We start from the raw sequence: 16,203 nt of genomic DNA, 5'->3' as shown, positions 1-16,203 counted from the left end.
TACATATTTATAAATTTGGGGAAAAAGGTGTAAAAACACCCCTTTTCCCCCAGTTTTTAATTATTCAAAAATCTGTGTCTCATTTACCTTTCCCAGTTTTTCGTCAAACAATTTTTTTCTGTCTTATAAAAAATCAGTTAACTACAACATATGAAAACATTTTTTTCCTCCGGCGCTTGACTTTAAATCACCTAAGCTACTGTGTGATCTGTCTCTTATACACTAAATAGCATTACGTCACCATCACCCAATGAAGTGCCACAATGTGCATATGACATCATGTGTCAAAACTGGCATTGCAGATTACCCACGATGAGCGGTGAAAAACTAATGACGTACTGGGTATTATTTAGAACAATTTGAGTATGCATATTCCGAAACAACTAATAACAGACTTACAAATACAGTAGTAATAATTTTAATATATTTTATAGGTCCATAGGCCTAGTCTAGACCTAGTCTGGCTGAGTTAAAATGTCAAATGTGGTTTAAATTTATTTTTTGTAAAGAAAAACCAACAAATTTATCTGTAGGCCTTATTTTCAGTAGGTGTGAATATAATAATACCCTTTATAGTAGAGTAAAGTAATATATAGCTGTAAAATAATAATTGTTGATGTTTGTTTGAAAAGTGTAGATTTTGAACCTAAAATCATCCAAAACGTAAGAACACTGAGCGAGGGCAAAATTTTACTGGTTATTTTAAAGAAAAAGTGTAACATAGGCCTAGTAATAATAATAAGTATTATTATCCTTTTTATTTTAATTATTTATTATTATTTTCATTATATTAGTATTATTATTATTATTATTATTAGACCCCTGTTATCATTTTTATTATTTCTATTCTCATTACTATTGATTGTCATTATTATATTATTATTATTATTATTATTATTATTATTATTATTATTATTATTCTTATTATTATTATTATTATTATTAGGCTACTATTCTACTATATACCAGCTACACTGCTATAAAATAAACTAGCTAGGCCACTAGACTAGGCCTACCACTATACATCCCTATATCTCTAGTACAGTATTTATGATGTGGAGGGTGGGTACAGACACAACACACCTTCTCCTTTAGTCATCTCCTTGATTTAGAAATAATATTATAATTATAAATACTTAAACCTTTACTCCGAGAAAGTGGTAGTCTTCAGTTGGCGAGTTAAACTTGCATACTTCACAACTCTGCAAAAGAGGACCGCAAACTGTTTTTTCGTGATGATCCATCTTTACAGTTGTCTCGAGATTGCGCGTGATGTTTAAACATTTTTAGTCTTCTTGGGATGGATGAATCAATCACTTCGCACACAGCACTGAAATCAGGTTGAAAGTGCGATGATGTCATCTTTTTATTAGCCAATCAGAGCGCTTTATATGTTTCCCTATGCTTGGCTCTTCACGAAAAAAAAAAATTCGCGCCCGGGGAATCTTTTTTTTTTCTTACTTTTGTGAACTTTGGATGAGCTTCTTTTCAAGATGGGCTTCTTTTTGAGATGGCCTTTTTTGATACAGATTTTTAAATATTTATAAATTTGGGGAAAAAGGTGTAAAAACACCCCTTTTCCCCCAGTTTTTAATTATTCAAAAATCTGTGTCTCATTTACCTTTCCCAGTTTTTCGTCAAACAATTTTTTTCTGTCTTATAAAAAATCAGTTAACTACAACATATGAAAACATTTTTTTCCTCCGGCGCTTGACTTTAAATCACCTAAGCTACTGTGTGATTGAACCAAGCGTGTTTTTAATTTATTTTGTTTCTTGTAAGTTGTACAGTCTATGTACTATGCTATCCCAAAAAGAATCTCATGTTATCTTTTTCGAGACAGGCTTCTTTTTCAGGCTATTTTTGCAAACTAAAGAGGAGGGCTTCAATTCTAGATGGGCCTCTTCTCCAGATTAGGCTAATTGGGCTTTTATTCAGGTTTTTAAACACATGTCAATTTAAACAATTTAAATCAGATTCAGATTGTTCTTTAATTGTCATAACGATGTCATGAGATTTGTTTTCCTTGTTACATATGAGTAAAAAATCAAAAATTATATCAAGATACACAGAAAGTTAGTTAAATATAATTGTCAGCATTTAAAAAGATTCACTGTGAAATTGGGAGAGTAATTAAAAAAATATATTAATATTTGAAGTTCTCTTTATTTCATCAATTTGCAGGTAACTTTGAAGTTGGAGTACATATCGCAGACGTTAGCTATTTTATACCTGAAAAATGTGCCCTTGATGAAGTAGCAAGTCAAAGAGCTACAAGTGTCTACCTTGTGCAGAAGGTAAAGGTCAAATCAGGCAGCATCTTACACAGCATCCCAACCTTTTTCATCGTGTTGGGTGGGGGTCTGTGTGAGTTAAAAGCGTTAAAGCATAACGAGCAAGCTTTCAACTACTGCTTTAAACTTTGTACAGAACTGTACTCGGAGGAGGACATTCCGTGACAAAATTTTGGCTGGGGTTCTAGTTGCCCTAGGCAGTTGTAATGCCGTGCTAGTACCAACGTGTAATGATTACATTGTCCCTTATTTTGCAAGGGTAATATTTGACGATCAAAGTGATTGAACATTAATTTAAAAAAACCCAACCATGGATAAACTGGGGTCTTCAGTATAAGAAGCAAGAAGAATAGCCAAAGTTATAGGTGTTGAAGTTGAGTAATTATATTTTTAAAGTTTAGGGTGTTTTCGTGTTGAACTTTAAAATAAAAAATATATGCTGTACATACTGCTACCTTTCATTCCACCATCAATGAATTTTCAATAGGCTTTGAAGCTGGGAGCTAAATATTGTTTGCAACGCTATTCAGGCTTGAATATCTAGCTCCTAGCTTCATTGCCTGGTGAGATCCACTGATAATGGGACGGAATGTAGCAGTACAGCTATATTTTTTACTCGGTTATAAATTGAGAATTCTATAGCCAATACCTAATTTACAAACTTACTGACATATTTATATTTTTTTTCATTGTTTTTTTTTTGCACATTCCATTCATTAATATTTCCTCCTATTTTTACAGTATGTTCTCTTGGTATTCTCTTTATCCTTCTTAGCACTCTGACCGCCAGGGGTTTGATAAAATAGTATCAGCCACCGCCAGATTTTTTAGCAAATTTTTTTCCCAAGCTCATTGCGAGTGTGTATGTGATCAGATAGACATGTAGTGAATGCTACAAGAACTACAAATATCTTAGCTTTACAATGGTACCAAACACTTTATTCTAATCACAATCTGTGACCTGTAACAGTAAAATGAAAATGACTCACTTTTGGAGATATAAGCAATTTTGCAAGCTGAGATAATCGCGATCTCGTGAAAGTAAATCAATACCGCTCTACACTAATGTAAACAAACAAATAGTGAAATACGTATGGTCCAGACTGAATATAGTGTTCAAATTGTTAGTACATGTCAGTAATTACTGTACCCACATCTATCGAATTCCGTAAAAAAACCTGAAACACAGAGATCTCCATGTTTGGCGGTCAAGAGTTGTGTTACGAAACACGGAGATCTTCGTGTTTGGCGGGCAGAGTGTTAATTATTTATCTTTAAAAAAAATTTCTTTCTCATTTTGACTTCAGGTAATTCCTATGCTTCCCAGATTATTGTGCGAGAAATTGTGTAGCTTAAATCCGTACCAAGATCGATTAGCATTTTCTTTTATTTGGACACTAACTCCAGATGGAATTGTAAGCTATTGTTTTCACAACAGTCTGTCTATAATATTACACTAACTATTATGTAATTAATACTGTAAAGGGGAGTTAATTGTAGTTGTGTATCTGTCAGAAATTCATTCTTGTTGAAGTGATGAAAGGGGAAGCTTTGCCTTTGCAGGATTATAATGGACTGGATTTAGAGTAAAATCAATACATTACTGTATTTGGTTCTTTTATATAAAATTCTGGTATATTAGATAGCGCATCATGCCAAGTATGACCAGTGATGTTCCCAAAAATTTTCTGAGAGGTGTCCGACATGTCCCACTGAGGGTCTGAACCGAGGGGTCGACTAGAGCTTCGGTCAGGGTCCCGGAATATAAAATCCATGGTAGTGTTCACACGGAGAGTTTTTATGGCTTAGTATGGCCCAAATCGTATTGTCAGACCAAAATATTAGGCATTGGCCATCCTAACGTTTATTTGGATAGATTATTTGCTTCTACATGTTATATATGCAGTGTTTTAATTGAATGTTTTTGGGAGATTTTTAGCACAGACATTTTTTTTATCGCATTTTATTGGCTTACTCTAATCCATACATTCAATTTAACATCCAATCAGAATTAAAAATCTGTTTAAGACTGGTCTAACAATAACCATTGCCTAAATTTATAAGTGATATCATGTAAAGTAACATTATAGTCCTTTTGATTTGTTCTATTAGATTGAAAATGAGTGGTGTGGTCGGACTGTGATTCGGTCATGTGTGAAGCTGAGTTATGCCCATGCTCAGGATATGATAGAGCATCCAGATAAGGAGTTTGCAGATGGCGAGTTACCTGAAATTTCCAATCGGTATGGTGTTGAGGATGTTAAAAGAAGCGTATTAAACTTGCAGAAGGTATTGTGAAAAAAATGTAAACTTATGATTAATAGAAACCTTGCAATGTTTACATTGGCCTATCTGGAACGCTGGCGGCGCCCTACCCTGGTAGGCATATGATTCACGAAGTATATGAGAAGTGCATTGGAAATCAGGATGCTGGTTATCTTTTATTTTGTTGTGCCAAAAATATGAAAGCTACATGGATGAATTCACATTTATCATAGTTATATTAGGAATAAAAAAAAAATTTACAAAATTATTTATTTTTTCTAATTTTATTCAATTTTCAAAATCATTTTCGTCTTATCTCTTCTGTTGTTGGCCTCTTCTACTGTAGATTGCTAATCGTCTTCGTCAAAAACGATTTGAAGAGGGTGCTCTAAGGCTGGATCAAGTCAAACTATCTTTTACGATTGATAAAGAAACTGGTTTGCCCTCTGGGTACAGTGTTTATCAGCTTAGAGACAGCAATAGGTCAGTGGCGCTGTTAAAATAAGCTCATGGTATGTTTTAATCAAACACAGTTACAGTATCGGTGGTGGATGCAGGGAGGTGCAGACGGTGCGATAGCATCCCCGGCCTAAATTGTATTAAGAAAAATAATTGTTGAAGTGAAGTAAATAAAGTAAAGTAAATACATCAAAGGCAATTAAGTTTTATTTTCTATGTTACACCACAATGGTGGGGCTGAGGTGGTTGTGGACTCACGGCTTTGAAGTACGTAAAGTAAATACATCATCTAATTCCTTTGTGCCTTTGCAGGCCCTCAGGAATTCTCATCCATTAAACTAATTTCCACTTACGATATGCAACTATAGTAATTACTTATTATTAAACCTTGTATTCAACCCGCTTTACTCAGTGTTACAAAGTTATAATGATTATTTTAATTGTTATCATTATTGATATGAATAATGTTATTGGTTTGTTTGCGTAGACTAGTTGAGGAATTCATGTTACTAGCCAACATGGCCGCTGCTGTCAGGATCTACCAGAGTTTCCCAAAGCAAGCGTTGCTGCGACGACACAGTGAGCCCAAACAAAAGATGATCGAACAGTTGGTGGACATGTGTGCTGAGATGGGCTTGTCAATAGATGCTACTACTGCTGGAACTATACAGGTCTCTAGCCATTTTCACACCTACTTCTTAATTTTATCATCATTGAAGTGTATAAATTGCATTAAGCTCTTTTTTGAGTAAGAACCCTTGCAAAACCCCTAGGTTTTTCAAGCTATTTTTGGCGCCTATCAATCAGGTTGATGCAAAACAGTCTATTTAATTCATCATGATTTATACCATTACAATACTTCTGTATCTTTGCGTACTGCCCAATGAGGCTGCTAGTAATATAAAAGGAAGCATTAAAATTTAATAAAACAATATAAAGTCGTTATTACCTTGAAAAAGTTTTGGCCTATTCAGTTCTTCGGTTCAGGTAATGGAGTTGATTAGTACCATGTTTTGTTTATATTTAGTATGTAACTTTTGTGAAATTTCAATACAAGATTGTGCTATAAAGATAATGAAAATAATAAAATAAAAGAAAAACGATAATTTTTGAAGAAAAAACAAATCAGACACGGAATGAAAATGTAACTAGGAAGTACAACACAATAAGATATTATAAAGAAAACATGAATAAAAACTTATTGTCTTTAAAGATGTATTGTCAAAGTAAAATAAAAACAAATCATAAAAAAAATGATTTCAAAATTACCTTGCTAATTTTGCAGTAACATACAAATTATTAACTTGAGCATGGAAATTAATAAATTAAAAAAAATGTGTACCCTAATTTCTGCAATAGATAATGATAAAAATAATAAAGCCGCTGAAAGCCCCCCAGTGAAAAGCTGCGAGATGTAAACTTGGTAGTTAAATTTACCGAATCTCATTCTTGACACATCGCTTTTCATCATTAACACTTTCTCCTCATCTCATTTTGATTTCTGACATTCTCTACATTTTTACGAGATATGTCTGAATTTTGTTGCATGTATTAATCATGTTTAGGGACAATGAGAATGTACATTTCTAGCTTTTTGCCAACTGCGGTTGTCACTTCCACATCACCCCTGCTTCCAAAAGTGTCACTCTGCCTCTTTCAAACACTATAGTCCCATTGAAACTACTTAAGTTGTGTAATGTGTTGTAAGTTTTTTACATAAAGATAATATCAATGATTACTAATAATATTTCAATATATGTTATGTCTAGGAATCTTTACAAATGTACACTGGTGAAGACGCATATTCTAAGGCACGAACACAGATTCTAGTCAACTTATGTTCAAAACCAATGCAGGTGAGTTTAAGTATCAACCAAATAAATGACTGACCTAATTACCCATCGACTGGCCGGCTAATGGCCACTGCTGTGGCCTTGGGCAAGACACTATCTGTGCATTCCTCTGCCTGCCTAGGAGTATAAATGGGTACCTAGTGAATGATTTGGAATGAAATTGGTAGTACTAATTATATGCAGCACATAACTAGGAATGCTCCCTAGAGGGTCGGAGGAGGTTGCAAGTTGTGCATAAAAGATCTTGTATCCATTGATTAGAGAGCAAAAAAGCCTCGAGCACGTCTTCTGGATGTGTGTGCTATTTACAATATATACTGTTTTTCCTCTCGTGTAAAGCTCACCTCGGGATAACCCCACCCCATTTTTTACGCTCAGTTGTACGTACTAGCCTCTCCTTGGATGAAAGCCCAGGGTATAATTTGAATGAATAGCTTAGCTGACTTTTATCAAATATTGTCTCTGAATTAGGTATGCAGCGATTAAAATTCCTTTTGATTGAAAAGAAGATAATTAAAACTACCTCCAAAATCGGCCCAATGTTGTGTTTTTTTTGGGGGGGGGGGTGGATGTTATACCAGAGAAACCACTGTATATTGTATTGAAATGAAAAATTTAAAAAAAATTTAATCTCTGAGGTTCAGTCATATCTTTTGTTTCACATTTTTCATACTTTTGCATACACGGTGTTGTATTTTCTTCATTCAGCTTGCAAAGTACTTCTGCACAGGTCTTGTTCCCGATGAGAATGCGTACAGACACTATGCTTTGAATGTCCCTTTTTACACTCATTTCACGTCACCAATCAGACGCTACGCTGACATCATTGTGCATCGTTTGTTAGCAGCATCAGTTTGTAAGTGCCTAGCTAAGTTTATACGGTTGTACCAATCACATTTTATATTAGATTATTTAAAATGTATGTTATTATATTTTTACACCATAACTTATCATGTATCCATCTATCTACTGATAATGTAAATGTATGTTATTATATTTTTACACCATAACTTATGTATCCATCTAAGCTGATAATGTAAATGTATGTTATTATATTTTTACACCATAGCTTAGCATGTATCCATCCATCTAAAGCTAGATTTACACTAGACACAACAACGAAATATCATTGCATAGTTTCTATTCTTCATCATCTGCAATATATCGTTGTCGTGTCGTAATCCTGTCTAGTGTAAATGTAACTTAAGCTGATAATGTTTGACCTCCATTTGTCTTTCTTAATTATTGAGTCTCCCAACCACTTCACCTGCTGCTATTGTCATTATTATTATTGTTGATGTTGCATTATTATAAAAAAATATTTACCGAAATGGTCTTCTGCAGCTTATCACAACAGTTATTAACTTACGTAATTATAATAATAGTGTAGTTTTTTATAGCGCACATCCATCTAATGTAAGATGCTCAGGGCGATTGATATGTAGACTAGGAACACGATTGATGACTTTCTTCACCCCTTCTTCATCCCTTCGTGTCTGTGCTACCCGGTAACCCAGTACCAGCAACTCTTGTCGTCCACCACAGGGGCTGTCTGTTCCAGTACACCGGGGTATCCCCCTACTCGTCTCGAAGTACTGGGTTCTTTATAGTGCACATGAGCTATTGTATAAACTGGGCCTACGGTTTATAGTCCTTATCCGAGAAGACTTGTTCTACCACCAGAACCATAGGCGAGAGTGCCGTTGGAACCAGCGCTGATATTATGGCTATAGCTTGCGGCGCCCCTGCTAACCGCTTGGCCATTTGACATTACATTGTGTCTTCCACATTTCCATGTAGATGCTGCAGCTGCACCCACAAGAGATGCCCAAGTGATTGAGCTGCAAGCCAAGCATTGTAACGAAAGGAAAACTGCCTCAAAGAAAGTGCAAGAAATGAGCGCTGAGATGTTTCTAGCAGTCTATATTAAGGTAATGTAATTAGATACCGTTAGAATTTTTAATTCACTTAATTCTAACACTTAATTGAATTTTTCACACAGAGAACTTCAAAACAAACTGTTCAATAATGAACAATCATTATTATCATACTGTTATATCGAATAGGGCCCTTTAATGGGTAGAATGTTTATAAAAACTACATCAAAACGCTGGTATGGAGTTTAACCCCTACCCTGCTCAGTAGTAGGGTCCAAAGAAGAGTTTAACCCCTACCCTGCTCAGTAGTAGGGTCCAAAGAAGAGTTTAACCCCTACCCTGCTCAGTAGTAGGGTCCAAAGAAGAGTTTAACCCCTACCCTGCTCAGTAGTAGGGTCCAAAGAAGAGTTTAACCCCTACCCTGCTCAGTAGTAGGGTCCAAAGAAGAGTTTAACCCCTACCCTGCTCAGTAGTAGGGTCCAAAGAAGAGTTTAACCCCTACCCTGCTCAGTAGTAGGGTCCAAAGAAGAGTTTAACCCCTACCCTGCTCAGTAGTAGGGTCCAAAGAAGAGTTTAACCCCTACCCTGCTCAGTAGTAGGGTCCAAAGAAGAGTTTAACCCCTACCCTGCTCAGTAGTAGGGTCCAAAGAAGAGTTTAACCCCTACCCTGCTCAGTAGTAGGGTCCAAAGAAGAGTTTAACCCCTACCCTGCTCAGTAGTAGGGTCCAAAGAAGAGTTTAACCCCTACCCTGCTCAGTAGTAGGGTCCAAAGAAGAGTTTAACCCCTACCCTGCTCAGTAGTAGGGTCCAAAGAAGAGTTTAACCCCTACCCTGCTCAGTAGTAGGGTCCAAAGAAGAGTTTAACCCCTACCCTGCTCAGTAGTAGGGTCCAAAGAAGAGTTTAACCCCTACCCTGCTCAGTAGTAGGGTCCAAAGAAGAGTTTAACCCCTACCCTGCTCAGTAGTAGGGTCCAAAGAAGAGTTTAACCCCTACCCTGCTCAGTAGTAGGGTCCAAAGAAGAGTTTAACCCCTACCCTGCTCAGTAGTAGGGTCCAAAGAAGAGTTTAACCCCTACCCTGCTCAGTAGTAGGGTCCAAAGAAGAGTTTAACCCCTACCCTGCTCAGTAGTAGGGTCCAAAGAAGAGTTTAACCCCTACCCTGCTCAGTAGTAGGGTCCAAAGAAGAGTTTAACCCCTACCCTGCTCAGTAGTAGGGTCCAAAGAAGAGTTTAACCCCTACCCTGCTCAGTAGTAGGGTCCAAAGAAGAGTTTAACCCCTACCCTGCTCAGTAGTAGGGTCCAAAGAAGAGTTTAACCCCTACCCTGCTCAGTAGTAGGGTCCAAAGAAGAGTTTAACCCCTACCCTGCTCAGTAGTAGTAGGGTCCAAAGAAGAGTTTAACCCCTACCCTGCTCAGTAGTAGTAGGGTCCAAAGAAGAGTTTAACCCCTACCCTGCTCAGTAGTAGTAGGGTCCAAAGAAGAGTTTAACCCCTACCCTGCTCAGTAGTAGTAGGGTCCAAAGAAGAGTTTAACCCCTACCCTGCTCAGTAGTAGTAGGGTCCAAAGAAGAGTTTAACCCCTACCCTGCTCAGTAGTAGTAGGGTCCAAAGAAGAGTTTAACCCCTACCCTGCTCAGTAGTAGTAGGGTCCAAAGAAGAGTTTAACCCCTACCCTGCTCAGTAGTAGTAGGGTCCAAAGAAGAGTTTAACCCCTACCCTGCTCAGTAGTAGTAGGGTCCAAAGAAGAGTTTAACCCCTACCCTGCTCAGTAGTAGGGTCCAAAGAAGAGTTTAACCCCTACCCTGCTCAGTAGTAGTAGGGTCCAAAGAAGACTATCCAGAAGCTTTAAGGCCGGCACTCACAGCGGCTGATGCGGTTCTATGAAAAACGGAGCGCCACAACGCGTGCGCGCAACTGATCGTTTTTATTGATGATCTGTTCCTACAATCCTACGACAATCAGCAAAGTACGCGGCGTCGTCTATCACTCACAGGGAGCGTAGTAGGATTCACTGTACGACCGTTGTTCGACACAGAGAAATGCCTGGCTTATGCCTCATCAAGGGGCAACTGGCCACCAATCATTGCATAATACATTTCTGCTAAACGTTATGCTACATGGGGCAAAGACAAGCCAAACCAAACCAGTCACTTTTGTCGCAAATCCTGTATCAGAGATACTGTCCAGAACATGCTGGAATGTAAATTTTTTTTTATTGCACTAATTCAACCTTTGTATATCTATACACCATGCTATGCTGTTATTTTCCCCTTTTTCAATGTTAAAACATTAATATTTAACAATTTGGTGATGATTTCTGCCTGGAAAATGCCTCAAAATCATAAACTTTGAAGGCTGATTTCTCAAATATTGTTCTTTAAACAGCTGTATGTTTAATAGCTTGTAACTTCTTAAGGAAATGTCGGATTTAAGTGATTCTTTTACCACTTTATAGCTCTCATTTTACTGTTGAACGTTGTATTCGTAACTAAAAATTGATTTTTGTCACGAGTGACCGGTTTGGCTTGTCTTTGCCACATATGATAAAAAGTATATATTGAATACTGTTATAAGCCTTAAAGAATGTACAGTACTGTTAAGTTTCGAAGCATTTCTTGTTTTTTTTACTTCTTAGGAGTGTGGACCATTGGAAGAGAATGGCATGGTAATGGCGGTCCTCGATAGGTCAGTAGATGTGCTTATTTTAAGTATTGGTGTTGTGAAAAGAGTCTACTGCAATGTAAGTACTATCAACAATATTGAACATTTTTGCATATTTTCGTCTATATTTTTAGTTGTCAATTTTCTAATTTTGTTTTGATTGGTTTTGATTACTTAGCAGTAGACATTGAAACTCCTTTTAATTTACATAAATAAATAATTATATTTTTTATCACTGTCAGAAATTAGTTATCGTGAGTATCATTGACTAATTTTTATCATGTTCCTTATTTATTGATTGTTATTATGGTGTTTTACTACACTTGTGGTAGCTACCGATATATAGGAATTTTAAGTAAATTTAATTTAATTTATTTATTTTAATTTATTTTATGTATTTTTGGTTTTATTTATTTCCGGGCAAAGTCAGTACAAAATACAATAAAAATGCCAAAGGCAAAAACGAAAAGCCTGAGGATTACCTAGTTAATCACTATCAAAAAACGAAAAGCCTGAGGATTAACTTAATCACTATCTAAAAGGTTCTCCGGTGAACATAAAAAAACCAGATAATTCATTACATACACAAACATTAAAAAGTGATTAAAATTAAACGGAAACAAAAAAAGTACCATTTAGAAAAATACAGTTTTATCATGTTGCATTCTATTTCTGCTTCTGTGGTTAATGTTTTTTTTTTTGGTTTTTGTTACTATGAAATTAATTAAAGAGGTATAATCAATGATTTTTTGCAGGCGACTGAAATAGCTGACAAAGTGAGTTATAAATTTAGTAAAAACGGAAAGTGCCCCCAGTTAAATTTGGTATGGGCAGCAGATGAGAAAAACGCTGCTGAAACCAAACAAGAGGTCAAAGTGTTTTCGACAGTTAAAGTTATCTTAACAGCTGGCGACCAAGATCTGAAATTTAAGGTGAGATTTTTATATTTTATTGTAATTTTATAAAATTGTGGATTGATTGATTGATTGATTCATTCATTCATTTTTTCAATCACTTACTCTCTCTTTTAATCAGTCATTCATTCATCTATTTGTCCAAAATCAAGAGTTACAAACAAGATGCATGTGTAAAAGAAGTTAAAATATTTCATAGCATTAAGTGATTGACAGCATCATCATTGTAATTCTCATCATCCAAATCATTGGGACAGGGGACATGTGGTTCTAGCACTGCATTATGGCCACCACTGGTCCATGGGGACAAGCCAAAATGTCTAATTTCAAATTCTAAATTTGGAATAACAATAAAAATGATATAAAAAAAAGAAAATCTTATTCTTATGACTACCATCTTCATTATTACATCTGGAAGTGTACTGTACAAAATCTTGAAATTTACTTACTGCTTCTGTTTTCTATTACTCATAATTATTTCAATTTGGATGACATAATTAATGTCAAAATATTGAATCCCAACATGATGGCATATATTTCAATACTTGGAGTATAAACCGTAAATAGTTGAATAAGCGCCAAGGCGCTTATAAAATTCTTGGAGGCTTCAGTGCTGCGCTTATTCGAGAACGTCGCTTATTTTTAAAAATTGGCGCGACGCTTTGAATGCTTATTCCCATGTTACCTATCTCACATATTCCCATAGTTCAGTAGGCCTATCGTAGACCCTACATCATCGTAAAATTAACATTTATAAAGATATGCTTGTGTCTTAATTTTGTTAATTATTCTTTGAACACTGGATAGGCTACATTGTATTTATTACCATTTCTAAAGTGTTTCATTGCACACAGGTGCTTATTAACTTGAAAAAGCGCCACTCAGCGAAAAAAAAAACACATTTGGTGCGGGCTTATTCAAGTATTTACAGTATTATACTTTCATAATTATTTCCGTCAATATAAATATTATTAAATATGTAAATTGTTTGTTTTACTGTCTGATCATTTTTTAATTTTTAAAATCATTTATGCTATAATATTTTTCAGGTTTGTCACAACCTTATCTTACTAAATATAGTCATTCTATATTTTACATTTTCAGGCAATTTTGAAAAGACCGGAGGATATATGATTGTAAAAATGCCGCAAACTTCTGTGCCAACAAAATTCAACGGTTGATTTTAAGTTTGTTATTTGTTAAGTTTGATGATTTCTATGATTCAAGATAATAATTACAGTCTTGGTATTCTGTACACTAAGATCTAAGCAGGACATGGCATGCCTTTTAAGAATTTAATGTTTTAACAATTTTGAGCCTCTGTTATTGTCCAAATGTATAGAATTTAACATGAACAGAGTTTTATGGTGAATGAATATATTTTTATCTTATGCAATACAAAACATTGAAAACTGCAATTTCTCCTAAGTTAGTTTGTTCATTAAAGTATTGTGAACTGTGTTGCTTTTTTTCAAATTATGATTTTTCAACTTTAAAAAATTTCTTGTATAATAATATTTTAACTCAAAGATTGCTTTTCTGTACATTTTTAAAGCTTATTTTTTATAACACATTTTAAATATGTTTTTTGTATTATTATTGTGCTTTGGTTAATAATACTTAGATATTAATTTCCAAAGGTCAAAACAGTTTACCAATACATTTTGGGAACATCTTTATTCTTAAGCTTTCGTGATTTGGTAATTTGTTTAGAAGACCCTTGTGCAAATGCGGCTAGAGTTGATTTCTCGCTCCTCAAACAACCCTTACTATTAGGAGGGATAGGGAACATTATGGTACAGTACTTGTAAAATTGTATTACAGCATTTGTTTGATTGAGTGAGGGATGTTAGTGGCCAAAAGTTAGCAGTATGGTAAATGTTTTAATAATATCTATGTTATCTCTGTTATTCAACCACAGGAATTTGAAAATTGAAATTACAGTAGTATTGATAGTGTTCCATGTGCAAACCTGAAATAATACCAAAAGGTAAATATTCAACATTTTAAATGTCAGGTGTTAGATAAATTATAAATTTAAAACACTTTAAAATTTTAACTGTTTGTGTTAACAAGTTACCTGTTTTTCATGTGTATGAGAAATTGTAAAGAATTCTGATGCAGAACCTGTCAAAAGGTCAAAAACAAGCAATTCAGTTAATGTTGGGTTTTGTCGAGAGTGTGCTTCATCCATATGATTGTTAATGTATTCATTTTTTAAATGTGAAATGAAATCAATAAAGTTTTACTTTAATGTAGACCTGTTCAGTCAAGTTGTGACTTATTACAGTTAAACTTAATTGCAGGGAACTGCAACCATAAATGCATGCTCGTATTATATATACTGTACTAACCAGGTTTTCAATCATCTTGTAATCAATTAAACTAATTAATCATTAACTAGCTAAACTAGGTTAACTAACCATAACACCAAGTTTTAGTAATCATGTTAACTAATTATCAATTATCCGTCAATGATCCTTCATGTTAATTAAAATAAACCAGGTTTAACAACCATCAATCCAAGTTCATTTTAATCATGTCAACTAATTACTCAAGGGCAATCAATGGTCAAACCAGGATTATTTTATCATGGTAAGGAACTAAACCAGATTAATCAGTTAATGAACCATCAAGTTCTTGTACCATTCTCAACTAAAGGACCGTTCTGCAACTGTCCCACAAAACCATAACGAAATGTACATACTGTAATCATGTGCGTTTGTGAGACAACATGTGTGTTTCTTGGACACGTGCGTATTCCTGGCACTGATTGGTCAGTAGATTAGGTTGGCAATCAACAAACCAGGTTATTTAAATTATGTTTTCTTGTGAAAGGGATTGTCACCTACAAGTAGGACTGATATATTTTCTATTGACAATCCTTGGTGCATTTGCTGTGTGTGCCTAAATAAATAAAATAAAACTAAATCATATTGATCAACCATTTTAAAAAATGTCATTGCAATTAATGAAACTTGTTAATGAAATCATTCTCTAATTCTCATTTATCCTGTGGTGGGTTTTATTAAGGTTGTGAGAATACCCCATTCTGATATGAAAATTCAAGTATAATTGTTGTTACTTGTATTTACCTTTTCACATTACCCTACGAGGGGTCAGATTCCCCCGACGAAACCAAAATGGGCGTGGTCGAGCTTCGATTAAAAGGTTACGAAAGTGGTCACGGGGGCAAAGCCCCCGAAAGTTTCGACAATTTAGGGGTTACAAAGGCATATGTAATCGATTTTAGAGTCTACTAATAATAATAATAGTGTAGTTTTATATAGCGCACATATCCATCTAATGTAAGATGCTCAGGGCGCTTGAAATGTGGACTAGGAACTCGACCAATGACTTTCTTTGCCCCTAAGGGTCCCTTCGTACATACTAATATGTAGAAAATACATGCATTTTTTTTTTCTCCCCGACGAATTGAGCTTTTCCTCCCCGATCGGGGTAAGGGGGAAAGCTTTCCCCGACGGGGGGGGGGAGCTCTCCCCGACGGGGGGCCTTCCCCTGCTGGCGCCACCCCTGAATATGAGCTAATCAAAATTTCAAACCTGAAATAACTACATAAAATAAAACTACTGCCGCTCGACCGGTACATGTACTCAGGCCGACGTAGTGTCGAGCACATCGTCATTACTCTAAACGTTGACAACCCTCTAGATCAATGATCTTTGTAATGACTATCAAAACAAACGCAGTGAGAATCCAAGTCACTAATACGACGTAAATCATGCAAAAAAGAGTAGAAAATTGTTCAAAATTAATGGAAACGGGTTCCCCCCCCCCCCCAATGCCGTGATTTTTGGCATATGTTGAAAGGAAAAAACAAACAAGTAAAGTGAATTCGATAATAATTCCAGGAACTAAAA

At 35.4% G+C, this 16,203-nt stretch overlaps 1 protein-coding gene across 3 annotated transcripts in view; it reads left to right on the top strand.

The window, feature by feature from the left end:
* LOC117115479 (DIS3-like exonuclease 2) overlaps positions 1 to 14,582 on the top strand; it is a 27,216-nt gene extending 12,634 nt beyond the window's left edge. For all 3 annotated transcript variants that reach the window (XM_033259317.1, XM_033259316.1, XM_033259318.1), the window contains exons 9-19: positions 2,185 to 2,297; positions 3,602 to 3,709; positions 4,407 to 4,583; positions 4,906 to 5,042; positions 5,506 to 5,689; positions 6,788 to 6,874; positions 7,580 to 7,727; positions 8,672 to 8,802; positions 11,383 to 11,487; positions 12,164 to 12,340; positions 13,427 to 14,582. In XM_033259317.1, coding sequence (XP_033115208.1) covers positions 2,185 to 2,297; positions 3,602 to 3,709; positions 4,407 to 4,583; positions 4,906 to 5,042; positions 5,506 to 5,689; positions 6,788 to 6,874; positions 7,580 to 7,727; positions 8,672 to 8,802; positions 11,383 to 11,487; positions 12,164 to 12,340; positions 13,427 to 13,456 — 1,397 coding nt within the window. In that variant the 3' untranslated portion in view covers positions 13,457 to 14,582. The remainder of the gene's footprint in view (positions 1 to 2,184; positions 2,298 to 3,601; positions 3,710 to 4,406; positions 4,584 to 4,905; positions 5,043 to 5,505; positions 5,690 to 6,787; positions 6,875 to 7,579; positions 7,728 to 8,671; positions 8,803 to 11,382; positions 11,488 to 12,163; positions 12,341 to 13,426) is intronic.
* Positions 14,583 to 16,203: the final 1,621 nt, after the last annotated feature.

The sequence above is a fragment of the Anneissia japonica genome, unplaced genomic scaffold (genome assembly GCF_011630105.1).
Source record: "Anneissia japonica isolate Jap-2015-1 unplaced genomic scaffold, ASM1163010v1 scaffold287847_len925385_cov155, whole genome shotgun sequence".
NCBI classification, from domain to species: domain Eukaryota; kingdom Metazoa; phylum Echinodermata; class Crinoidea; order Comatulida; family Comatulidae; genus Anneissia; species Anneissia japonica.
This window is presented reverse-complemented; position numbering and strand designations above follow the sequence as displayed.